Source organism: Styela clava, chromosome 8, assembly GCF_964204865.1.
Source record: "Styela clava chromosome 8, kaStyClav1.hap1.2, whole genome shotgun sequence".
In the NCBI taxonomy this organism is placed as follows: domain Eukaryota; kingdom Metazoa; phylum Chordata; class Ascidiacea; order Stolidobranchia; family Styelidae; genus Styela; species Styela clava.
The window spans coordinates 11,595,458-11,622,496 of NC_135257.1; the positions used below are offsets into that span (position 1 = coordinate 11,595,458).

Genomic DNA, 27,039 nt, shown 5'->3' on the forward strand with positions numbered 1-27,039 from the left:
CATACGATCAGTTCAAAATGGCGTACCGTACACGAGACGCAACAGGGAGAGAGAGAACACGCGAGTATCGGGAAAGAGAAAAACTATCCCCGCCGTTCGATATTTAACATTGATCGTTTGGTGGAAGGGAGACCTCAAAAATTTAATGAGAAAATTACGATGATTGAAGAAGGAGAGGACTGGTTTCGTATTGATAGTTGCATATGAAGACTTGCGTAGGAGATTGCAGGATTTCGTGAACAAATACGCATAAATCAAAAAAATGCGCCGCCTTTGTTACTAGATAAAATAAAATTTGATTTTAATTGGCAAATGATTAGTCCTAATTGAATACGAGTGAGCAGGGAAAACAAACATAATGCAAGTCATGTCGATGAACATTACGCACATTACGTACGTAATCTCAACGATTGTATTAACCATTTAGATTAGAAGAATGTTGATAGGCGTTTTTGTGCCGTAGGAAAAAATAATTGGGAAAACAAGAACTACGAGGACTGAGAATTAATTAGACCCACGTGAACATGGTCTCAGAGAGTCCGGACAAAACGAAAAGTCGGCGTGAGTTGCCAGTATGAAATAAACAGTTGGTAGGACTGAGGATAGAGAACGTGGAGCGAAGCAAAGAAATAAGTTTCTGTATCCTTTGAGTTAGGTTCTATCACAAAGTTTCAAGTAGTTGCTTTTACATTTAATTCATGTCGATATCATCTAATACTCAAAAATCGTTAATCGAATCGCTCCTACTCAAAATAACTATTATACTCATCGTTTAATAGGCATCACCGACAAAATTTCAACTTAAACCTAAAAATGCTATTTTTTGTTTTGTATTCTAGCTAAATGTTTTAAGTATTGATGCATGAATCCATAATACCCTCGGTTTGCTCCATATTTAAAAAAATATATATATAAACATTCTAAGTGGGTTTTTGGCGCGTGTCATAAATGAAGATAATATTTTTAATTTGTTTTTGTCATAACAAATAGGCATTATGCATAGTGAGAGAGATAAAGGAGCCGATTTGTAGACTTGAAACTGGCGGCCAATCCTTTCGAACACGCCGGTAATGCCGTAATGAAACAGTCGATGCTAACTCAATTTTGGCCAAGAATATTGGAAACCGGCCTGATACGTCGAACGAGAGAAAATATATTGAGTTTAACCTTGGTATTGCGTGCTCTATTGTTAAATTGTACAGTAATTGGAGAGTCAGAATTAAATTTAAAAATGAAGCAAAAGAAAGCCTATATTTTTGAAAATAACCCCCCAATGCTCAATTTTACTATCTAATTGTATGCATAAATATGTTTATATTTATCAGGAAAATATACATTAAATTTAGCTTATATAAAGTAAACGTTGTCAGTGATGGATCACCATCACTATGATAACCATCAAAGAAATGTTCTTGGTTCACCAAGCAGATGTTGTAGTTGTCTAACACATGTGGTCTACCTACCAGTACCAGTTTTGAGGACAGAAGGATGTGGAAATTGCCATCGGATTCTAACTGGCTGCACGTCTTGCACCGGCATCAGACACGAATGCAACGATGGCAAAAATGTGCGTAAATGCCAATGCGTAGCACTGACGCGCAGAGCGTCTGATCAAAGCGACGTTGAGGTGGAACTTCAAACGTCAGACTCGGATTCCATATTCCGCACTCGATCATCAGAAGACCACAGACAGATAGAACCCAGGTGAATTGTGTTTTAATTTCTTTTCGTCTTTCAAAGGTCAAAAGTTATAGACAGGAACGACCTGCACCGTAACATCGGAAATATTTTTAATTATCGCACGATACATATTTCATGTACCAAAATGTCAGATAAATATATATTTTACAGGAAATAATTCAGATTTGCTGGAAGGCAATAGCACATTGGATATTTCATTATGGAGATTATCCGTAAAAATAATCCCAATAAATATATTGTTTGAACTAAAACCGAGTGTAATTGATCACCCGATCACGAGTTGGCAAAACTAAATTATACTTTGTAAATAATAATCTGTATATTTTGTAGACTGGGCAGAGCAACGGCATCTACATCTAATCCACATTTACTGTCGGTTAATAACGCTAACACATCGACCAGATGCGAGCATGATAATATGATTGGAAGTATGAATATTTGTCCAGGAGGACACTTAATGCCTATCGCGCGCAATGGAGGTTTCATGTTCTGCCCTGGAATTCTACCAACATGTTGTGCTCACGCCAGTAGAGTTGGGACGGCGGTGGCTACCCCATCATGTGAAAAATGCAGTAAAAGTGAAGTTTCGTCTCCCCAAGAGACACCAACGAGTATTGATGAAAGGTATGTAAAACCCTATTGAAACATCATATCCCAATTTTCAGACAATATTTAAAAATTGGCGCGTTTCTATTGATATTTGTAACGGAATAATTCTCAGATTACATAGATATTTTCATATATTTCAACGCCCACGTTTTAAGTGCTATATCCTGATTTCGTCAAATTTCCAAGTAAGCCCTACTTTAATATTGCTTTTACGCAAATTTAGATGTAGTCCGAACAACCCAAAAGTGGCAACAGATGAAGGAACGTCAAATTCGAGGTCACATCGGCGGTTGTCCGCAGACAGCGGTCGAGTCACATGGTCTGATAGTGGGGAAAGTGTGTTTTCAGGTAAGCAACACCATATTCAGTATATTTAATGTTGTAACGTATGTCAGTAACGTTGGGTTTTTATTGTAATCTCTGGAGCAAGAACAACCTTGAAATATTCGCTAATTAATCGTACATCGATAGATATAACAACCCCCAAAGCTACGAAGATACTAATCTTGGGCAATATTTCATACACATTCCAGATTTTCAATTTGGCGATTCTCTTCGTCGTACCAGCACAACTACTACAAGAACAAGTGTCACAACAAGTCAGTGTCAGTTTAGTCTGACACCCACCATTCAGACTTTTTCTCGAATGCGAATACCATCTGCACCAGCGGAGAGCAAGTTACGGCCACGTGCTATTAGCAGTAAGTGAAATAGTTGATATTTCGTAACCCCAGTTCATGATAACGCCAACTTCATTGCCAGTTGCAATGTGGTAACTTTTTATTAGTAAGAAGAGTTTAGCTGGTATACACTTGTTATATCACCACCACAAACATGTCTCTCGGTCTAAAAGCTATATAGAATCACAGAGGCACTAATAGTGGACAATAATCTTTTTTGAACAGGCGTTTAATTTATGGTAGCTTGAACAAACAATCATAATGATGAGTAATATATGATTTAAAACTTCACATATTCTGTCTGTTTTAGATACAGATCTTCGGGGATCGCGCCAACACTCATCAGGATCAGCTGAAGATTCTGTATTCCCAGCATTTACAGAAGCCATGATCCAACCACGTTCAGTCAGCCACAATCCAGAATGGGAAGAACACAAGGAGAAAGACGCACCATGCACAACCGAATTAGTAACTCCACCCAACCCAATGAAAAATACCGCATTCATGTTTCAAATTTCGCCAAGAACAAGCTTGAATACCAGAAATCATAGAAAATCGGATCGTATGGAATACATGAACGAAAGGAATAAGCCAACGCAAAGAGCACGAGACCAAGAAGTAACAAGGAAAGGCGCGTCGTCGCCGAGTCTGTATGGTGAGAACGTAGAGGGGAATGGCCCCAAACGTTCAGTAAGTGAAATTACACTACAGAATCGTTCTCACAGCGTTGGATTTAGGCATGCAAGAAGCTCTCGATTTTCGCCCGTACGACCCAGATTAGGCCAAGTCAACGAAAACCATTCTCCACCTTCAAGAAGACCGCGAAGCCGATCACTTTTCATGCCACCTGACGCTACTCAATTCAGTGCATTCACCGGACCAAGATCGCCAATGAATCATCAGGAAATGAAGGCCATGCGGTTGACGGAAAAGGTGAACTTTCGTGTTTTTCGATCGCGGTACCTTCGAAACATGAGTTAATTTAAAATCTGAAATCGATTAAATGGGTCATTATATAGCATTACATTGTCTGAAAATCACGAAGAGCTAAATTTAAAATAATAGAAGGTTTTAAATAAATCTGTATGTAATTATGGTTAACAAACATTTTTTTAAGACAAGTGTGCATGAGTAATTTAAAATATTCGTATAAATATGTTTGAAATATTTGGTTAGGTTGTCAGTAAATCGTGAAACTTGAAGCTTATTAGTTTTAAGAATTTGATTGTAATAAGTTTTCAAATTCCATGTAACAAAAAAGGAAAATTCATTTCATATTGAAAATTAATGTTCACACGTGACTTACTTATACGTTTAAATCAAACACTATCCGAATTTATTCAACATAAAAATTCGTGATATTAAATTGCTAGATTAAAGACAATATAATTATTGTTCAATAAGAATATGTATTAACATGATATTGTCACTAGATTGAAATGCTTCGAAATGCTAGTACACTTTCCGTAGTTTTCAAAATGTACGGCAAATGATAACAAGTTTTTGTCCTTACTAAATAGTTCGCTCAATATTGAAATTGAATTTTTTTATTCATTTTACAGCCGGAAAAAATTGATTTTACTTCCTGGGTTAGAGTGCAAAAATCTAAGGAAATAGGAGGTGTTCTTAGTACAAAAGAAGGCATCAAAGCTTATGGTATCACTGCAGTTCCTAGCCTCGGTGGATTCGCCGTCACAGACGCTGATAAAGTAAAGGTAACGATTTTGGACAACTTCACTTGGCATATCCTGATATATCTTGATTTCTCATAGACCACTGACTTGGGCAATGATTTGGGTTCTAACAGTTACTTATGGACATTTATTTTTTTGCCGAACTGACCGTCACGCGTCATAATGATATAATTGAGTAGTTTCTGTTGAGTAGTTGAGAGTTTTTGAATCTATTTCGAAGCTTCAAATAAATTTTGTGTTCAGTTTAAACATAGTAAAATTAAAGATGCAATTTGATAACGCTTCTTATTGCTCGAGACATGAGTTGAACCCAATCAAAATAAATAACATGGGAGAAAGAAAAGAAGACTTAGTCTACATTTAACCAATTTTGCAAATTAACAAATTCACAAGATGGTATACCGCCATAATTTCCCAATACGCGTTGATTATTTCCCGCCAGGAAAAAACTTAGAAGCTCTCTGGGACGTCTTCATTTTGCGTCTCAAACAATAGGGCGATCGATAACCCAGCCCGATTTGAGCATTACGAATTAAATCAATTGTCCTATACTGGATATTCGTAATTTCCCATGGGTGATAATTATTTAGGACGTAGTCTATTTTCAATTTATTTATGATTTTATCGAGCTTCCAACGTGGAAGTGCCAATGCTCTAACAATGTTATCAGACCCAAAGAGGGAGATATTTTTATAAATACACACTGTATTATATATACATAATATAATTTTTGGTCAAATTTAAGAAAATACCTCGCTGAATACATTAGGCAGCCAGAAGTTCTCTTGTGTAGCAAGCGAACCGTTAACGATTTTTTATTGATTCTGTTCTTGACAAGTTATTTCAAGTACATTAAGTTAACAGGCCAACCTCGAATAAAATAATCGAATTCGACATGACGTAATTCGCGTTCATCATTTTTGAAATTAAACTCGGATTAGTAGACGGATTTCGATTCAAGGATTCTTTATTATTCAAATAATTATTGATTTGAAACGGTATATAATGTCCGAAAGTATTCTGAAACATCAGGTTTTGACCTAAATCCTACTCATAATAGGAGAATGAAATAACCAATGCTCTTTATCTATTAATGGAACGAAAGCGGGCGAATGGCCTGATACCAAACATTAAACCCTATTTGCTAACTGCTTTAAGGCCTGCTCATAATACTGTTGAAATTTGAATACATGGAACCGGAACAAGAGTTTGAATATCATTTGAATATCTGAATTTGAGATGAAAAATCTTTTGAACAGAACCTCTCATAACTGGCAGCGTGTAAGATTTGTCTCTCAAAATCTATGACCACAACGACTTGGAAACAATGACAAAAATGATTTCGAGACGTTTCGAAGTATGACAACTATAAGCCTCTTAGAGTAAATAAATCATTTGGATTATTCTCTCTTCACAGATAAAAATTTATGGTTTGGATGGCGAAATGAAGCGTGCGTTTGGAACCCCAACCTGGCCGAGATACGGGCGTGGCATAACGATGAATCCGAAAAAGAATACTATCGTAGTGTGTCATTTGTCTGAAGTATGTACTTATACATTGGAAGGAGTATCTAAGGATAGATTTGCACACGAGAAATTTACAGCATGCTGGGGAATCGTCTGCGACAATAAAGGTTCGTTTGCCAATTGTGCTAGATTGTTAATTTTTCAATTCTCAAAATTAAACCACCTAGACCCAAACCGATAAAACAATTTTGTGGCTACTCACGGCAAATTTGAAAACAGTCATTCAGCGAATAAAGATCTTCAGTGCTACCACCAACATGGAAAATATCGAAATTTTTAATTAGATTGTTCAATTAAACTGCAGATATTTCACTAACAAGCGCTCCAAGCACTGTATAACAAAAACAGTTACCTAGTTCTAACCATTTTTATTATTAGCAATGAATCCTATAATTCCTCGAAAATATAAATCTATGGAGCGAAATTTTCCTATGATTTAATGTTATCCCGAAATGTCGAAGTTTAGGTACTCCTGTAGTGTGTGTACCAGGTTAGGCTTAGGCAATAATTTTATTCAGATTTTTCTTGTTTTATTTCTATTACGAGTTCGGGGACTGTCTGTGTTAGCCAAGTGAATCTACCCCTACCCATAGGTTTTATTCCCTTTACACAACTTGATGTAGAGTAAACGAACAAAATTCGTTACCTTCATATTGCGTTCACACACTTCTGGAGCGCCGAAGTTTATGCCTCTACATAAACGCCGTACAGTTGGTGTCGAATTTAAAATGATAACGTGGTGCTCCTTTACACACAAAGTTGGATATTAAAATATAATATTTTAACAGGGAATTACGTGATAACCGATCCTAAATCGTCATCTGTATTTATACTGAGCCCTTCAGGCGAAATCAAGAATCAAATAGGCGGAAATTCTTCAGCACGAAATATTTCACAGAAGCAGCTCAATTCTCGTCCACGTATCGGGTATGTAAATTGTTTTCACTATAAAATGATATTTACTTTTAATTTGTTTTCAATTTGGTTCAAATTCAATTTTCAATTTTAAAATTTATTTCTCCCCAAATATTCGTTTTGTGATCCTGGTCTGACCAAGGGTGTTAACAGACAAATGAAGTATTGAACCAATTTTTTTGGTAAAATTCCTTCAACACTTGCCACACAGAGTAGTAAATTGTTTCGTATTGTGTATTATTGGCTTAAGAATTCAGTCTGAGACGACGGTAGAAAAATCAAACTCACAAATATTGCCAGATAGAACTCAACGTCGAGTTTAATTTATATTATTATAATTGTTCGCTCACTATTTGAATGTTGCACCAATGCAATACCGAGAAAGAAGCATTAAAATTTGTGTGTGAAACGGTATCACACTACCATTTTAATGTCGCTAGAAACTGCACGAAATATAGAAAAGATTTTATCCTTAACAAAATAAATTGCAGGGCTGCTACATACTTATCGTTCTCTGATGTGAATTTGCAGTTTCGCGAACACTGTAAAGTTCGTAATTCAAATTGAAGCCCGACCATAATTTCTTCTCAGCCTATTTATTAGGGACGACTACCCTACGCGCCAGCAGCATCTTTACGCTACTTTGATTCTTAAGGTTGAACAGCTGGAGAAAGAGCAATAAGAAACGAGCCTCCATATCCGACAGAAACATGTCAGACAGTATACGATGCCTGTCCAATTTGAGTCTACCAATTTCAGGAATTGAAGCATCTCGAAAAATAAGCACGTCCAGCGCAAACGGAAAAATACAAGTTCGATTGCTGGCACCCAGATACGTTGCAGTCAATAGTAAAAACCAGGTATGTATTTAGATTTTTATATGTACAAAATGGATATTGGAAATGTGCGTTGTGTCCTGTCTATTCAGGAGATCATATACCAAAGACAATACTACTGTAAAAATATAGATCAGTATAAAATCAAAATATGCTAAGAAAATAAAATATATTACAACTCCTATGCAGGAGATTTGTTAGTTAACAATGATGGAAAATACAGTGTGAACTTACGGAGAGATTATAACTTTTGACGTGTTGTGGTCACGTAAATTGAAGACTTCCAAATTTCTGATAAGATGCTAGGCGACAATAAAGTTTGCAAAATCCTTGAACAGTCGGGACACAAAATTTTTTATTTTTCATTCTTTTTAGATTCTGGTTTCCGACACCAGACAACGATGTCTACTAGTATTCGAAGAAGATGGTACTCTACTTTTTAGCATCGGAGGTGGACGAACAGGATGTAGAAAATGTAAAAACAGGCGAAGTATGTTTATATAAAGCTTGAAAGTGATTTTAAAACTCTGAGTTTGGTATTATTTAGCATTAAGCAATAAAATAGAACGAGTTCATTTCACAATTAGAAACAAGATTAAAATTTCCGTTCGAGACATTGACCAACCGATAAATACTCGCTCTCTGCTAGATTATAAAAGTAGTTCATAACAGTATGATTGTTAAATGCTTGTTTTTAATCGTTGAAATTCGGACCCGATTGAAAAAGTCAGGTCCTACTTACAACTAAATTCCCAAAATTGTTCCTATTCGCGGTCCTAATCATCACATAATTTTTTCCAGAACGCCAAGATGATCGAGTTGTCGAAAGGACTTTGTATAGTTTATCGCAAGAAAAGATAATTTGTTGGCAGAATTCGGTGGAAAACGATGCGAAGAAAGAGTCACCATCGAGCCAACGAAAATTGAGTATTTCACCCTTGAGAAATACGGACAGAGCAAGATCGCACAGCTTTTTAACAGACATATGCAGTTCGTCTAAAGCTTTGTGCAAGGTCAAACACGAGAGGGTACGAGTTCTGGGAACGATTTACAGGTAGGCATCGGAAGAAAAAAAAATTACAAAATAGTTGTAACCAGTCGAAGCTGGATTAAACCTGCATCCGATCATAGATCACCCATGCAAAGTACCAGTCTCATTTTTGCTTTCTGATTATTGTTACCCTTTACGTATTTCCAATATTCAAATTTCTATCATACATCAGATGTGTGTTTTATACCGACATTTCGGCGAACTCTAATAACGACAACCAGTAATGCAATTTGTCAGTCACAACTTGACAATACAATAATTGCTTTCATGACTCTATATTTGTATAACATGCAAATTTGAATAAAAATAGACGCAAGCGAAACCAATAACCCCAACACCATTGTTCCATTGCTATGCATGAGCGTCTGATGGGAAGGACAATTTATTCATAGACCATATCCGGGCGGCGATTTTTCCCTGAAAACGAATTTAATTTGGCGACGAAAATGAAATTTGCTTACACGCTACGTGTAGCGAGAAGCAATTACATACCGCGTTACAAGTCGTTTTGCATGTCTGCAGACTCGATGTAAAAAAAAAATCGAAAAATGACCTTTGGTGCGGCAAACGCAAACGTAATATAATAACATGATGTAGTCGAGAACGTCGAAATGCGTGTCTCACGCTGAGCGCAGTTTCTGAAATATTCATGATCTTTTCTACACTTGAAGGGTATAATATATTCATCATTCGTGTTTGTGTAGTGCGGGGCACAAGTTCAAAGAAGTATTATATAAAGAAATTGAATATGCAAAATAACTTATTCGACACTTTAAAAAAAACTTTGAAAAATATATAGTACTAATATATAGATACGATGTGATATATGCTATAGAGTGGAATTTTTCAAATTTTTACGTAATATGAAGTCTAATATAAACAGAACACGAACGCCAAATGTCAAAACATGTTCTTTCAATTGAAATCTTGGTGAATATCGGGAAGCGTAGCTTCAAGAAAAATGAAATAAAATAAATGTCATATTCTTTATTCATCTTCAATACTTGAAATCTAAAACCGAGTGATGCGGTAGTTTCAGGGGAAACGCTATTCTTTCATAACTACGGCCAGTGACGTAGCGCCTAAAGCGCTAGGCTTAATTGTATTGGCAGCCCAGATTACACATGTCAGTTTCAGATTCTATGCCCCCACCTCACTCAGAGTGTAATAAATTGGGTAAGCAATGCCGAAACGTGAAGATTTCGTCCCTCTAAAATCTAAATAATAGAAGTTCATTACATATTGTTAGATATCACAACATGCCTGTATAGGGCTTTATTCGGAGCGAAATGAGTGAATAAGCGTCGTATTAAAGAACAAGCATTACGCAAATACGAACACTCACAACAAACATTGAGTGAAATGATTCCATGTAGACTTCGTGTCCAATAACAAAAGTGCTGTTTTTATTACAGGGGTAACGTTGGAAGAAACGAGAGCGTTGAAAGTCAAGAATATTTATCAACACGAAAACAGGTTATTGAAGAGAATCCAGTAAACGAGGAAGAAAATGTGGAACAAAAATGCTCTCCATCACATAGTGTAGGAAGTCGCTTACACAGCCATGGTAACCAAGCGTCAGAGCAGTGTAGTTCTTACATTGACCTTACAGAAGGAAGAAACGACGAACAACAAGCGAATCAGTCTTCGAGACGAAACAGCCCTTCTATGTTAACAAAGATTGCTAAAAACATCGGAAAACCGCTGTGGCGAAGAAGAAGAAAAAAGGTTAAAAAGTTGATGACGTCGCAAGTAGCCAGGTGCGAATCGATTGGCAGTTTGTCAGAAGACGAACAAGGAGTGACAGAAGAATCAGAAAATAGGAATGGTGGTAATTATGGCTCACAGTTGAATCGTATCCGTGAGACAGAATATCAAAAACCTGGTATTTCGCCAAGCACCAATATAACTACATTCACATACAGTAGTGAAAGAAAATCGTCTGCTGATGTCGTCAACTCACCAACCGAAATAAATGCCCCATTGAAACATATTAAAAGCGAAGGCGACATAATATCGGACGATAACTTGAACGATTACAGCATTATGAGCTTTACCTCAAGTCCCGAACATGAGTTTGAAAACGAATCTGACGACGAGGAGCGCCTGGCATGTCGTAGATGTCACGTCGAAGACCCGCGTGGCGTCTGTGTCGACGAAGAAGATAATATTTTGTTGGTGGATCGCGCACGTAACAGAGTCACCGTTTTTACTCCAGAAGGTCATTTTATACGCCACATTTTAACAGACGAAAACGGTTTAAATGAACCGATGGCGGCGTGTGTCTTGCATGACGGAAGTTTAGCAGTGACAGACTCGTCAAATTGTGTGAAGATTTTTCAATTTGGCGAAGTGTGATTATTTTTAGAGCGGCTAATAATTTTTGGCAAATTTGATGCCCAATATATCGTTTTAACTGCATTCTTTGGGCATGAGGTACAATGGGTGCCCCCCCATTGCCAAGTTGCATTAGACATTATTAGTGCGCAAATATCCTGATGTCATCCGATAGCAAGATATACTGGATTGCCAGAAGACGTATGCTTTGAACGTTTGCACTATTTTCCACAATGTTGAAACAAACGAAATACTATTTTATTATTAAATTATTTTCTCTTCGTTTTTTTTTTATTCTAATTAAATATTGATTACTGAGAAAACCGCCAAATATATATCTGTTCCTATCGCTTATTTTTTTGCTTCCTTTTACAAATTATCGTTGATGTTATAACAAATGTAATATATATAATTTTAATTTAGCTCAATATTATGCTTGAAACATACAATATAAGAGGATGAACATAGATCTAATTGCATTTGATTTTTTAATTATATCGAATATTACTTAACAACATCGTTTTAGTTTGATTGCCAAATCCCGTCCAGCTTAGAATAAATGACGCAACAAAATATACATGGTCGTCTATAATTCAATGATAAGAGAATATATGTTATGACGAATTGCTGAATAAAAGTTATTGATTTTATTAAAATGTCAAAGAATGATTTAGCAAAAAAGGGTTTAATGCAAGGACAGACTAATCATTTTTTTGTGGTATATAGGGTAACCTCCCCCCCCCCCACACACAAAAAAAAAACTCAGCTCACCTGGGGATATTTTACAGAAAACATAACTCTTGTGCAAAGCGCCCTAGATTCATGAAACTTTGGTGGTACAAGTACAAGCATACACAAACACAACTTCAAGTGTTAAATAATTCATCTTCGTGAAAGTAATTAAGAATTTTATGGTTTCTGTATATTTGGGTCAGCCTATATATAGGTTGATGTTTCAAGACACAGCTTTCAGGCTCGAGCATCTATTTCAAAATACTACACTATATATATCTTTACCTGAGTTTCTTTCTGTGGTGTTCCTAGTAGAAGGTAAGTCGCCATCATGACGTCGTGAACAACCGTAGGCGGTTTCTGATAACTACGTATCTCAGCGATCGTACTGGACTTCAATTCTAAAACCTAAATGAAAGCAGTCAGTGTATCATTACACCGCACTTCTACATTGGCAACCCAATAGAACTATAGTTAAGGGTGCATTTATATACAATACAATTGGTAATAATTATTTAACAAGGTTGAACGAATATAGAATATTTAAAGAGAACGGCCAAGTATATGTACGAGTACTGGGCAATGAGGGTATGGTTGGAAACCAGCATAACAGTAAGTTGTCTCAAAAATGATGTGCCACACTTGTTTGGATTATTCATTTTAATCAGCACTTTTACCATTTGCACCACAATACACAGGGTGTACATGAGGTTCCTTTACAGCAGGGGTCGGCAACCTTTTGTCGCTCGCGGGCCAAAATTAAGGTTGTAAGTCATTGGCGGGCCGCACATATTTTTAGAAAGTTGAAAAACTGAACGGATGGTACTTTTTATAATAAAAATCAAGCAGTGATACATCTCTCGAATAGAATATAGATTTATTTCCTCATTGCGTCTCCTCTCTTTGTTAGTATAATTTAGTGAAGCGTCGCGGGCCGGATCCGGCCCGCGGGCCGTAGGTTGCCGACCCCTGCTTCACAGTTTCAAATTTGCTATGAAGTCAGTTCTCAATATATATTAACCGGGTTTGATGCTTTTTAATCAGTTATTGTTCAAGTATTTTTACTTCATTTAATACATCTGAGAAGGCATATTCCCTTTGAAATTTGAAAATATTTCAAGACTCTATGGGACACCCTATATATCTTACCTAATGAAGACTGAAGTGTGAAACAAATGTGGGACCACACATTTTTGAGACACCGATGACTGTCTCAACAAAGTAAATTGCCAGTCAGTAATACTCGTAGTAATGACCAAATTCTAAGTGCAGAATAGTGCAATTCAAAATCATATTACATTTTGAATCTTCCAATCCAAGCTCACAAACCAACACAAAGTGCAATTTACGTTATACTGATCCAGAATTCTAAGTCGGTCTACAACCAGTAGGTAGTACGTTTGAGTGTACAAAGCTCGCCGCAATTATTGTGGTACTTTGAATTTGTTAAATGCAACCTAACTTTTCTTTAAAAAAACAATTTTCTACTGCAGCCCGAACCGGGGAATATTGAATGTACAGTATATTTATCGAATAATTCAAGATTATCAAAAACCGGCAACGTATTTCAGTATTTACCTCGTGACGTAACTTCTCCAGCCTTCTCAATCGAATCAAAAGTTCACCAGCCTGTCCAACTAAATCAGTGAGTCCACGTTTGTCGAACCCGTTTTTCTTGGCGGTGGATAGACCACTTTCTAATTGACTTATCATTCGCTTGGAAATCCCATCATGTAAAACTGAATAAGGATATTCAATGAAAAGGTACTGCCATAGTATGTGTACCAGGTTAGGGCTAGGGCATAATTTTATTCCAATTTTTCTTATTTTAGTTTTATCACGGGGGTCGAGGACTACCTGTGTTATCCAAGTTAATATACCCCCTGCCCATAGGTTTCAGTCACTTTACACAACTTGATGTAAAGTAGGCGAACACAATTCGTTACCTCCATATTGGTACATATACTTTTGGAGCGCAATGAAAAAAACTGAAGAGATTGGAAAAGCGACATCGACAGGACGTTATTAAAATTAAAATAAATAGTTAATTTATCGTATTTTTGTGTTAGAGCAAATGATAGATAGGCATTATTTTATCGAGTTTTATCTACATTCTACAGTTATGCTAAATTTTTACTGGTAGTTTCAATAAATGAAAATTTAAGTAAAAGTAATTTTGATGTACCATCAGAACACTGGAACATTTTCAGTAGCTTTTCTGCTTTGGCAAGATCGCCATCCGTATCGGACAATTTTGCTTCTTTGAAGTCTTTAGTGGCCCTCGTTAATTTCTGGCGATTTTGGCTCTCTACAGCGACCTTGAGGGTGGTACGGATACGTTGTTTTCTTGCCGCTGTAAAATAAATTTTCATCGATGATTTCAGAATCGAATCGAATGTTTTTCTTCGGAGCTCGAATACTTGGAAAATATGTAATTTTTTATTGTGATGGGTCCTCCAGGCACGTAAGTCACTGAAAACGCGCAATCTATCACTCAGACAGCTTGCTGAGTGTTAACATACAACAAGAAACATGTTTCATCAATAAATCACTAGGAAAAAAGTGTCATATATCCGAACTGCATATTAAAAATATGGCTCGAATGAATAGAAAATGTGGAATTGACCTCGACCTTTGGCGGACAGAAAGAACAAGATGGTGGCAATTCGAAATTTTCGTCTGGACGGATTTGAAAAACTTAGTACTTACCATTCGTTTCGAAATGCCTAACTTTAATTTGTCCAGGATACAGGAACAATGATTCAAATCCGTTCAATATAATATATTAATGTACCTACAAATTCAACGTTCCCTCTAAGCTGCGCAGCTGCCTAGGCCGCCCAGCTGGCCGAGAATCCCCGCGCAGTACTTTCGTTCTGCAGAGCACTGCATAATTCTGTGTTCGTTTAAAATGTTGTGTTCTTTTCTATTTTTAATAATTTTCCGCACAGATTTTTTTTGAGCTTACATGGCCATCTATTCCGCGCAACTAAGCAAGCTCTTAGAGGGAACGTTGCCTACAATTACTATAAAAACCACTGAACCTTTATTACTGTGATTCAATGAAAATAAGACTTGCCTTCAGCCTTCTTTGCCGCAGCTTTCGCCTCTTTTTCAGCCTTCTTCCTTTTTTCTGCGTTAATTTCTTTCTCAGCAGCATCTCGTAACATTCTCTCTTGCTGTATTGCAAGTTCCTCTTGCTCTTCTGCTTCCTAAGAGAAGATAATGGAAAATACAACGCAATTTTTATTTTGTTTGTTTACGATAGATTACTACATGGACAGGTATGGGCAAGCAGACCTCTATCAATCACCTCAGGAGTTGCTGGTTATTATCAACAGTCGACTGGCATGTAACAAAATGCAGGTTTTCCGCATACAATATTTGATGCTTTTTACATAGTGTGGGATATATGAGGTAAAAGCATCTGAGCATAATGTATCGAGTAGAATAACAGCTGTGGAAGGTAGATTGCAATTCCTGATTTCAGAAACTCCATGACAGCGTTTCTTAAACTATGTTCCAAGGAACGCTGCTGTTCAGCGAGCTTCTTCGGAGTGTTCCGCGGGACAGGGATCGAAATTGCGACTAAATTAGTCGCCACACGATCTCGACCGTACTTCAGCGACTCGGGTCGGCATCGTGCCAGTCTGGAAAGCATGGTGAAGCATGCTAAAGCAAGTTGATGCACAAAGTAAATCCATTACACAATTCTTTCCATTTATATCAATTTTCCCTTCCAATTTCTTGGTGATCCGTGAGACGAGATAAAAAGCATGAGTAACGCTGGGTTCCATTACATTTGAACCCACGTACATTTGAACCCATGACAATTGCACCTGTATGCTATTGCACCTATGGATTTTTTTTTGTTTCACGGATAGTTAAACCCATACTAACCCTAACCCATGGGTTTTAGCACCCGCATATAGATTGAACCCGTGGATATACGCATGGGTTCAAATGTACGTGGGTTCAAATGTACGGTCACCGTAACGCTGCTCCTAAAACCATGCATACATAGTATTATATGTAGTATTGATGCTCCTAATATCAGTATTTAGTGGGAAACCAGGTGGAATGACCAGAAGACTTTGTGCATGTAATCAAAAAGTTAACTAGAAATTGAAAATATTTGAGGAAGATATTGCAATAAAGGAATAGGCAACAAAATATTTTGATAAGTCAAACGACATGCCCTCAACTTAAACATAGTTGTGTATAACAGTCTTCCATTAAAATAGTTTGAACCACACCTTATCCTTTGCTTCAGCATCCATAGCGTTTCTTTTTCTTTCCTCTTCTTCCCTTTTCCCTCGTTCTTCAGCTTCTCGTCTTCGTTCTTCATCAGCTTTTCTTTTCTGGTTCTCCCCTATGAAATGGTGCACGATTGTAAGCCCGTTAAATGGTGCGTTTGTGAATAAAATGTCAAACACTGAAACAACTGAATAATACCAATCCTCATTTCGAAGGCTTGTAGGTACAAAAATCAACACGTAAGTAAACAAGGATCTATACAAACCGATGCAATATCGCAATAACTAACAGAAGAGCGAAAAGCTCTACACTAAACGAAATAATTGTATCGTTCAAAAAAAAGCTTTATCTAATCCAGTGGTCGGCAACCTTTTTTAAGTGACGGACCGGTATATCCTGATCAAAATTTTGGCGGACCACCTTTATTCAAATGGACTAAGCTTATGTAATAAGTACACGCGTTTGAAAATTTACGTTGACAAATTATTCAAAAAAGGTGATGCTATGCGAGATCTCTATTTGTTTGTTTGACATTTCCAATTTAGAGACATGGTCGACAGTGATACACGTAACGCGTTTCTCACATCCAGCCTTCTTCGATATTTCGTTTTGTAGTTGTCAATATTGAAAACCCGGCCTAAAAAAACGATGTTGTGAAAGTAACAATGCTTGTACCGCTTCTGTATCTATATCTGGGTATTGCCTGGTGTTCGTTTAGCAATAACTAATGCGTTGTGTTTGTCTGGTTTGCTGTTGGGTGATGTTTTTTTGTCGTAGGGTTAGTGGTTGAAGTGTAGAGGTGTTATTAAGCCCTAGTAGGTTTTTGTATCACCTCACTGCGGACCAGTACTGACCTTTTGGCGGACCGGCAATGGGCCGCGGCCAGATGGTTGCCGACCACTGATCTAATCGAAAAAAATCATTATTCAGCTGAATGTACAACCGATCCCTGCGACCATTTTGCGTTATATAAATATATCAGTTTGACCAAAATCATTTAAACTTTGCATAGAACGGCTCTATTTTTGCACTTTGGGTTGGAACGTGTGCTTTTCCTGAAATAGGAACTGCCATGCACATAAATAATCCAAATCCCAGTCGACCTCATCATAGGGTAAGGTTAATCATCCCTGGGTCAATGCGCTGCTATCTATATATAAATAATGCGGTACATAAGGATTAGAAATGCTAGGAACACAAAAAAGTAAATACTTTATATTGAGTTCTCATTGCTTAGTTTGGAAGGACCTACCAACAAAAATACGCGACAAATGACAATAACGAGAATATCCGTCAGAGACCGAAGACTTATCGATCGGAAGATAGAGGATCCCCAAAACAGCGCTCCTACTCCATAGTGACACCTTGTGTCCCATCACTAATTAATTATTAACTCGCTAATTATACGACAAAATTCATCCAAAATAAATAGGCTTCAGACAAATACTTATCAACATACTTACTGATTAAAATCGATAAGTAATGACTTAATATGAAAATTTTATAGTAATGAAATTCCAGACATCGATATACTAAAGGGACATAACGTGACGGAATAGCAATACTTCTGGGTGACAGTAAAACTTGAACAAAAATGGTAACTCGTGTTGGCGTTATTATTGAAATTAAATTATCGCCAAAAATCGTGTCTCTACTTATAATGACTATTTAAAAATAAAAAACAAGAGATGTTATTTTAGTATCGACGTTCGTTTTCAAAACCTGTATTCAAATACGCGGAGGTAAGATTTACCTAAATCGTGTTTCCGGACTTAGTTAGTAATACCGTCGCATTGCTTTGTAACGTGTATTATTTCCATGTATTATGACAATTAATTGTATTGAACAGATTCGATTTAAAACTTAATCAGATTCAATACATGGATACACTACGATTGTGATTGCTTCAGATTGCATTGCTCGCACAGGAAGACACCAGTTTCCGATACATTGTGAAGACTTAAATCCGAATAAGCATTACTGACGATATAATAAATACATCTAAGATAAACCATTGTGATTGCATAAGCACTTCTTGTTCAATAGTTCCAATTGTTGTTTTAAATAGCTTGAATTGAATTATCTCTAAATCGTTTCATAACATATAGGAAACGCGCATTTAAAGTATGTACAGGAATTGTAAATACGTGTCCTGCTGCGTTTGTATATTATGTAGAGTCAATCGAGGGCAGGCAATTCAAGATATTAAATGGATGTCGGGAATATGAATCTCGCTGTACACGACTAATCCATTTAAAATAGGATGGCACTACAGAATTACTGTTGGTCAAAAATTCCACGATAAGTTGCCTCAAACGGAATAATGCTATTCGAGTTAAGATATAAACGAGACCAGCTCTAAGTAGTGTGCTGAGTTCGCAACTCCGCCCTCAGTGTGCCCTTTAACACTACACACACAGTCAGCGCAAATAATGATAAATATTCACAGTGTTTAGTTGATGGGAGCGTCCTACCAAGATGGGTCAAAATAACATATATTTTTTACAAATTGTAACAAGTCATATATTGTTTCTGTATGCGTTATCGTCAATCTGCCGTACGCAGAAATATGAACTAAGCATTATTAAACAAGGATTGTTAAGAGTCACAACCCCTATAAAAAACGAATGACAACAACAAAATGTCTTAGTTCATCAACGAGCCATTCTGCAGTATTATCAAATTTGATTCTTTTTAAAGAAAAAAAGAAAATTTTCCACACTTTTGTTAGAAATGTTGATAAAACCTTGAATTCGATTTAAATTTAAGAGTAGTGCTATTGAATAGGGTCTCTCAAAAACATCATGCCCCTCTGTCTGGTTACTCGCCTATGGTATGAATTTCACTTCAAATGAATATTCTAACCTTCTGTAATGGTGGTATATTTATCCCAGCTTATAGAACACAGCATGAATACCCTTTCTAACCAATTGCTCAAAAATAGATCTCTACCCCAATTTAGTTCACTGGGAGTAGTGCGACAACTGAGAGATAAGCGGGGCAAGATGTGATAGAAGGGGACAAGTGTGCGATACTACATTTTTGAAACACTGTATTGCACAAATTTACTCAGATTGGTGAGAGTTTGCTGAACAAGTTTAATAGTTCCTATCGATTGGACTTGAGAAGAAATAAGACAACCCGATGTAATCGTGTAATAACATACTTTCTAGTTTTTCAGCTTCTAGTTTTCTTGCATTTTCTTCCGCCAATCTTTTAGCTTCATCCATTTTTTTACGTTCTAAGTTTTTGGCTTCTTCGTCTCGTTTCTGTTCCGATAAAAAATAAAACATGACATTATATTGCACACATGATTACCGTGGTGAGCGTAAACAAAAGAGTATGATAGTAGACACTTATGCAGTTCACAAAAACGTTAAATCTCGGACAAAGATGATGTTTTTACCTTTCGTTCTGATTCTTTTTTTGCCTTCAACAACATAGCTTTTTGACGCTCTCTTTCTTCCGCTTCGTGAACTATAGGATAAATAAAAAAATCACCTGGATCAGAATCTTGAATGAATTACTAGTTGATTATTTCTCTGGCAAACTGATTATTATGATTACACAATATTTACAAATAGTACTTAAAAGTGTACCACCACATGATACACTACACTACAGGGACACTCTGGCATAAAGTATTATTGCACCTTAGAGATGACCAGTTAATCTGACAGCATTTGTATATTCCATGCATGACTATACTAAATAGACAGGAGAGCAATGCTCAAATATATGGACACGAAGTCCAAAACGATGTTGCATCAAATCTCTTACAGTACCGATTGTCTGGCCACGAAATTGCTGAAATGCGGTCACGGAACTACGACAAAGTGCACAATTTTTAAATTTGATGACGTCACCACACAACAATTTTAAGTGGAAAACGAATTCCATAGAGCCCCCAATATTTTTTTCAATAAATAAAAGTAAAAGCCTTCTAGCGAAAACAACAATCTTCAATCACCGAATATTTCAAAGCAATTGGTTCTGTAGTTAAAGAGAAAGGTAGGATTCACAACAACAAGAAAAATACAAAATGACAAACGATCCCTAGGTCCACTTCGTGTCATATGAATGGTGAGGATTATAGATGCTCTGTAGTCCCCAAGTCATTACCCAACGCTGATGAACAATTTACTTCAGCAACTGAAGGCACTTTGACCAAGCATCATTATAACTTGTAGATTTGGAAATCCCCCCCCCCCCCAAACGTTTCAAGAAAATAATTTCTGTCTGCTAAATATGAAACCCCTAAAAAGGCATTGTGGGAACTTTAGGTGTCATGCAAAAGTTAGTGTATTCGATTCTTTCGATATAAATGTGTGAAAAGACCTAAAATAATCTAATGTACTTTAGAGTTGCTTACTCGCGTTGACGTCCACCACGTTTATGTCAGGTTGCATGACATTACATAACTCGACTTCCATTTCTGCAAAACTGATAGGAGCCTCTGGAATTGGGCGCGTGGACAATAGTCTTTTCCACGATCTTTCGGAAAACATTTTACCGTGCCTGGCCTCCATCAAAAACCTGAAAATGAAAATACAAAAGACTATTGCAAACTCACTATTTGGACATCGATTAAAATAAGATATACACGTAATTATGCGAAGTTGAATGTATGTTTATAACAGCAGGCAAAAGAATATGTACATATTTTCACGCTGGACATTTGTCGGTAGAGTGGTCTTATTGCAAGTGGAATTCACTTGCAATTCGTTTGGGCTTCGTTTGTCAATCACATATAAATTGAAAATCACCAGTGCTTAAGACAAGGTATGCCAACTTGGCGTAACGAACTAGTGCCTATATCGGTTATTGGAGGATGCATCAGAGGATTACAAAAGGGCCATACCACATACATTAACCCACAAATTGTTTAGAATTTTCCTATTCGTTAGGCGAGTGCTTAGGCGAGTTTTTAGATCTTTAAGATGTTATAGGTTGTTGTCTAAAAGCGCTCATTGTACAATCCGTAAACGCATTTTACATTTCTTTCAAAACGGGATGAAATCGAATGTCTCGATTGATTGGAATTGTCGAAAAATATGATTGAAAAATGGAAACAATTTATGCCACTACCAACAAGAAAACAGCTCGAGTATAACATTACTTTACGACGAGAATCGAATAATATTTTCCACGAACACGATTGCGGTTCAAATGTTAACCGAGTTTATATCAGCTTACTTAAGAAGATGCGATAAGAATATCCATTTGACAAAGTTCCTATATAAGGCTGTACTACCAGGAACGATGGCATAGAATTGTCATCATCTTTCCTGATGCGCTACATAGATTTGATCCTTTTTCCAGGTATGAATTCGATGTTTCATTAAGGCGACAATACAAGATAATACTATACAAACTCAGTTTTCTTCCTTCTCCCACTCTGCTCTTAATAAAGATATAAATTATATAGGTATTCGTGGCGGTATTATAGTATAATGAGACAGGAAGAGATCATCGTCTTCACTTCTGGTCGTTTTCCGCAAAGCATGACAATAAAAGAGCCACACATGAACAGGTGGGCGTGCATTTTCGAACACCGATACAAGCGACCAGATGGAAGACAAACGACGAGCGTGGAGGACGCAGCAAACGAAAGAAATTCATTTTCCAAATCCTGATCTGCAGATGATCGTACAGTTATTCCAGACATAAAAACTGGTAAGTATATAATATAGCCTATATCAGTTGTTAGTATAAACTATATTGCCACAATTCGAATCTAATTGGTGTATCGATGGTACCATGCCTAAATCTCATTGCAGTTAAGCATTCCTTTATTTGCACGAATTCAAGTCTCATACGACAGGTTATAATTAACACTTATGGTGACAAAGCAGTATCTTTTTATAAACGAGCCTGCAAACTACGTGATAGTCTTCCGCTATACGATTCCAAATTTATTCTTGTTGGACGGATTGACACTGCAAATTTACAAGTATATCTGCTCAAAAGCCAATAATTTACTGCAAAGCTGCACACGAATTCACTATTATACCAAAATTTTGAAGAAATAATTATAAGTCAAAAATCTGCCAGCTTCTCCCGAACATGCCCGAATCCGAATATATTCATGAACTCATTTTGCATAATATAATCTAAGTCGACCCGATTCAGTTATGGTGATATAACAGTAATTGTACAAATATTTTGGGCCATAGTGACATAACATTTACACAGCAGCTACGTTTAAATTTATCTGGTCTGGTTATAATTATTCATTAGGCCTTTTATCTTTTTTCAGAAAAATCCACATGGGTGAATGTCATCAGCGAAATCAAGAAAATCAGTTAAACTGTGCTGGCCTTCGATATCTCCGCAGCTTTTGCTGCATTAGTGGCGTTAATGCGTAATGCAACAAAACTGCGGTTATATCGGGCCATGAGCTTTCTTCAACACAAAATATTTTTAATACCATGAAGCTGGAGAAGACAAATAACAAAGTTCGATATTGAAATAGATTTAGCAAGATAATGGTATCAATAAAATTCACTAAATTTGTGCTATTGAATTATTGTTACCTTGTGCTGGGTCTATGTCTTTAGTATTTAAGGTATGCTGTATATAAAATGTCTCGGGACCCCCAATTAAATGATTTATAATTCACATTAAATGAAAGAAAGGGACTATTTAAAACGGGTGACGATCTACAGTTCATACTCCATACCAAAGCCGAAAGGAGACAAATTCAGCAATTAGCGTCAGTTTTTTTACAAAGTATAGTTGTGGCCTCTCGCACAAAATGAGAAAATCTTTTGATAAAAGACTAAATACGTCCGGTAGGAGCCTCATGTAGATTTATTATTAAGATGAAGATTTTTCAAGCAAATGTCGGTTTGAATGAATTCGAATCACTTCGATTCGGCACTGCTGGGAAAAAAGATAGACGGAAGTTAACGTTTGTTTCAGGTTATATCAGTATGGCGCTATACTAATTTGAATTCAGAGCGAAATATATTCTACCATACATAGCACTTATATTAGCTACGGAAATTTCCAATGACATGTCAATGAGGTCGTTGATTGTGACAATACCTTCTGGCGTAACTACTAAACAAATTCATAAACTAATAATCCTGCGACGACCTGTGTCTGCCGTAAAAATCAAACCCGATGTCTATACGGTAGTCCAATAGCCCAATACGAAGTCATTCAAATGTCGATTGGGGTCATATTATATTCATCGTTAATCCTAACTGCCGAAAAGAAATATATTAGTAAATTATTTTCGAATCTTATGTGTAACCTTTCTTTGAACACACTAGAAATATAACAAAGTACTACTGTGTACTATAAATACCATTGCCCAAACTTCTTTGCACCTGCATAGGCGAACAGAGCAGTACATGACACATGACACGTTTCTTCAAAAATACATTATGCGCGTTAAATTAATTGTACAAAAGCATTAGACACGTTCAATGTGAAAAATGGGATTTTGTTAGGTTTATTGAAGAATGGTCAATTTTTTTTATCATCATATAGACATTAGTAGCCATATTATTTCCATATCATCATATCATGGGCTATCACTCCTCAAATCAATCACGAAGTTATACTAACAATGTGCGATTTCAGATCTTCCTAAAGTTCGACTATACAAAATACCAAAATCGCAAGACATGGTTATCCAAAAAATTGGGGCCTCATAACCTATTACAGACGTGACAGCTTAGTATTAACCGACTTGTTGAACAATACATCCTTAACAATGTAACCATATGTTCCCAATCGTGTGTGATTCTCTCAAAGCGTAATGTCTGCGATCTTCATTAGACTACAATGTGGTAATCAGAATAATGAAATATTCCATGTAATCGACTCATAAGGACAAGGAATGAATATTAGCATTACACTAGTATCGTATTTTATTATTCTTGCGAAAAGGAAGCGGAGTGTAAGATTTCATCAATAGCAGCGTCTCTATCGAGGTAACGTATTTTGATTGCGCTACCAACAGTTGAATACTCCAAAACACTTTACTTCTACATGATATTACAGACATTCCTATTATAATACACAAACCAACCAAATCTCTCTACGTAATTTCAACGAATTGTGTGGTAGCCATGGTAAAAATCCGAATAATTAGAACATCATCATAGATACAGACGTGAAAAGGCATTTAAAAAAGCAAAGTTAGGATAAGATCTCCGGGGAAGAGTAACGCCGATAATCAAATGCAGATGCCAAAATAAACCAAATGGCTAACCGCTCGCTCTCCTTATCCGCTTACCAGTCCAGGTCGAGTATTGAACAATTAACAAGATATATTTTCCAATGTAGCCATATCGGACCAGCGTGAATAACCGTGCGTTCCTTTCTGCATAATTATCACCAGCAGGTTCAAACCTGCCAACAACCGGCCTATGCTTAACGCTTACCGTGTACATCAACCTTGAGTCAACTTATCGAAACAATATCATTATAGTGTATAGCCAATATCATACGATTGGATAGAATATCCTATGGCGCGACTTATCAGTGTCAACAAATATCACGTTGGGTGTGTGGACTGTGGAGTAACACAAAGGCGCTAAGACTGGCTCTGACGCACAACAACAGTGATGCAAAAGGCTGTTGTTGTCAATTCCTCAAAACTGAAGATGTGGAACACAACATTCAAGAAAGCGCAAATAATTTGTAAAAATATATTAGGGCGAAATATTTAGCTCTTTAATTCTTCACTTTACTTTCGGTTTGGGTTGATTGAAGATAATTTTGTAATTTACCAAGATATTACTAGCGGAGTATAAATAGCAAATAGTTTTAGGGGTTTAAATAAAGTTTCTGAACCAGGCTTGCGCAAGCACATGCGGGCAGCCACACGGTTTTGTGGAATATATGAATTTTCCATATCGGCATAGCTTCTTCAATTTCTAACAATTTGGATGAGATGCAGGCTTGAGTTAAACAATATACTATCCAGGGCTTAAACTCGACATTTTAAAAATAGAATGTTATACAGTTATCTGTGTTTTGTAAACAATTGGCCATAGCTATAACTTACCTTGCTGTTTTTATGGGAATCACCCCGCTATGATTCCGATCCAATAATGCAAATTCCCATTGAAGATCTTGAACAAGGTAATATCTTCGGTCCATTTCCTAAAAATGAGATAATGACTTGGAGAATAGTGAGGATTAAGCTATTTTCATTGGAATATAAGAAAGTGACCCCTGATGTGCTAAACGCTACAAAAAGGATTATTTTCATCCCTGTTCATGATCTCTGCCACTGTCTCTGATTCACATGAATGTGTACTTACCACCCAATCTGTGGAAGAATGTTGTTTTCGGCAATTTGGTGTGGTGGCGCATGGTGCTAAGCATTAGGAATACTCTGGCAACAGCACCTCTTATTATCCCGCCTGGGTTCGAATCCTGTGGGGTCTGACTATGTGCGAGAGGATTGCATCAGCAAGTCCATGCATCTGAAACAAATAACTTTCTAACTAATTATATACCCGACATGGGCTGTTAACCGGATAAGACACCCTCGCTACCAATAGGATTAGGCCGTCTCATCGTCTTTCCTGTCCATCGGAATAAATATGTTAAGTCCTATCCTAATCCACATGTTCATTACCTGCAATATGTCTGGCATATCAGACAAATACACAGAATGCCTGTTGAGGTTCTTGCATTCAATAGAAGCTAAGACCTGAAAACAAAATATCATATAAAAGTATTATAAACTGTAAAATTCAAGTATAAAAGTATAAAAAAAAATTTATGAATTATGTTCAAAATTTATACAATTTATGGAAAATGTTACCAATAACAGCTATGACAATGCATTTATATTCAAGTAACCCAACACTGTTTTCTGGTGCTTTTGCTCCTAAAATGCTTGTCTCAAGATTATTCATATGCATAAAACTCTCTACCTTGATAATATTTTCAGGGGTATTATTTATATAAACTTGTCACATTAAATGAAGATTTTTTTCCTGATGTCAAATTGAGGAACCTATTCATATTTTTACCAACCTGTGGCATGCTTATTCCTCCCATTCTTATTTCTTCATGCAAAATTTGCAGTTGAGGTGCACTGATACAACCATTTTTCTTCACATCAAAAAATGTGAAAAGATTTTTCATGGAATTAGATTCTAGGTCATTCATTGCTAAATTCCAAATTCTACAAAATAGAACGACAAACACATAATTTTCAGGTATAATTTACTTCCAGTCTCCCATCAGAAAAAATGATATATCTTCATCAATTTTTGCATGCAAGTTGACCAAGCGGTAGGTAAGTAAGTGTCTAATATTGTTAAAAGAAATTTAGGTTTTTTTCAAGATGAAAGTTAGCCTCTTTGAATATATATTTATGCCACTATGAAAATACAAGATTGATTCTTTTACATATTTGTACCTGCCTAAGAACTCCAATGTCTCCAATGTCATGTCTTTTGAAAACATACTATGTCATAAATTATGTTAAATAAAAACAAATCGACATAAGCATTACACCGAATGCATTGACTTGATACAACATCTATGAGACCATAATAGGTTTTTATTTAGATATTATTTAGATAGATAGATTAATCAAAGTGCTGAGTACTGATAGATTTCCGGTTCGGATAAAGTATGAGGTCAACTACACTTCATTATATCATTAATTTCCACCTTCAAAAAATTATACATTTCGAAATGCAACATTTCTTTTCATGCTT

The 27,039-nt window shown here is 36.5% G+C and overlaps 2 protein-coding genes across 3 annotated transcripts in view; one reads left to right on the forward strand and one right to left on the reverse strand.

Annotated features, from left to right (window-relative positions):
- LOC120345865 (uncharacterized) overlaps positions 1–26,609 on the reverse strand; it is a 51,897-nt gene extending 25,288 nt beyond the window's left edge. Inside the window, exons 1-11 of the mRNA XM_039415445.2 lie at positions 26,348–26,609; positions 25,944–26,018; positions 25,365–25,462; positions 20,712–20,875; positions 19,746–19,816; positions 19,506–19,608; positions 16,339–16,454; positions 15,162–15,294; positions 14,268–14,435; positions 13,661–13,821; positions 12,368–12,490 (exon numbers count right to left, since the gene is read on the reverse strand). Of these exons, the coding sequence (XP_039271379.2) occupies positions 12,368–12,490; positions 13,661–13,821; positions 14,268–14,435; positions 15,162–15,294; positions 16,339–16,454; positions 19,506–19,608; positions 19,746–19,816; positions 20,712–20,875; positions 25,365–25,462; positions 25,944–26,018; positions 26,348–26,482 (1,347 nt within the window). The 5' untranslated portion in view covers positions 26,483–26,609. The remainder of the gene's footprint in view (positions 1–12,367; positions 12,491–13,660; positions 13,822–14,267; positions 14,436–15,161; positions 15,295–16,338; positions 16,455–19,505; positions 19,609–19,745; positions 19,817–20,711; positions 20,876–25,364; positions 25,463–25,943; positions 26,019–26,347) is intronic.
- Positions 948–11,963, forward strand: LOC120345864 (uncharacterized). 2 transcript variants are annotated; one of them, XM_039415444.2, is made up of 12 exons: positions 948–1,704; positions 2,032–2,325; positions 2,534–2,658; positions 2,844–3,011; positions 3,301–3,923; positions 4,553–4,705; positions 6,102–6,318; positions 7,000–7,138; positions 7,791–7,986; positions 8,338–8,452; positions 8,764–9,016; positions 10,429–11,963. In XM_039415444.2, exons 1-12 carry the CDS (start codon positions 1,373–1,375, stop codon positions 11,369–11,371), a joined length of 3,558 nt encoding a protein of 1,185 aa, XP_039271378.2. In that variant the 5' UTR covers positions 948–1,372; the 3' UTR covers positions 11,372–11,963. The 2 variants fall into 2 exon arrangements, with proteins under 2 accessions (XP_039271378.2, XP_039271377.2); XM_039415443.2 differs by having other exon boundaries at positions 952–1,704; positions 7,782–7,986; positions 10,429–11,962.
- Positions 26,610–27,039: the final 430 nt, after the last annotated feature.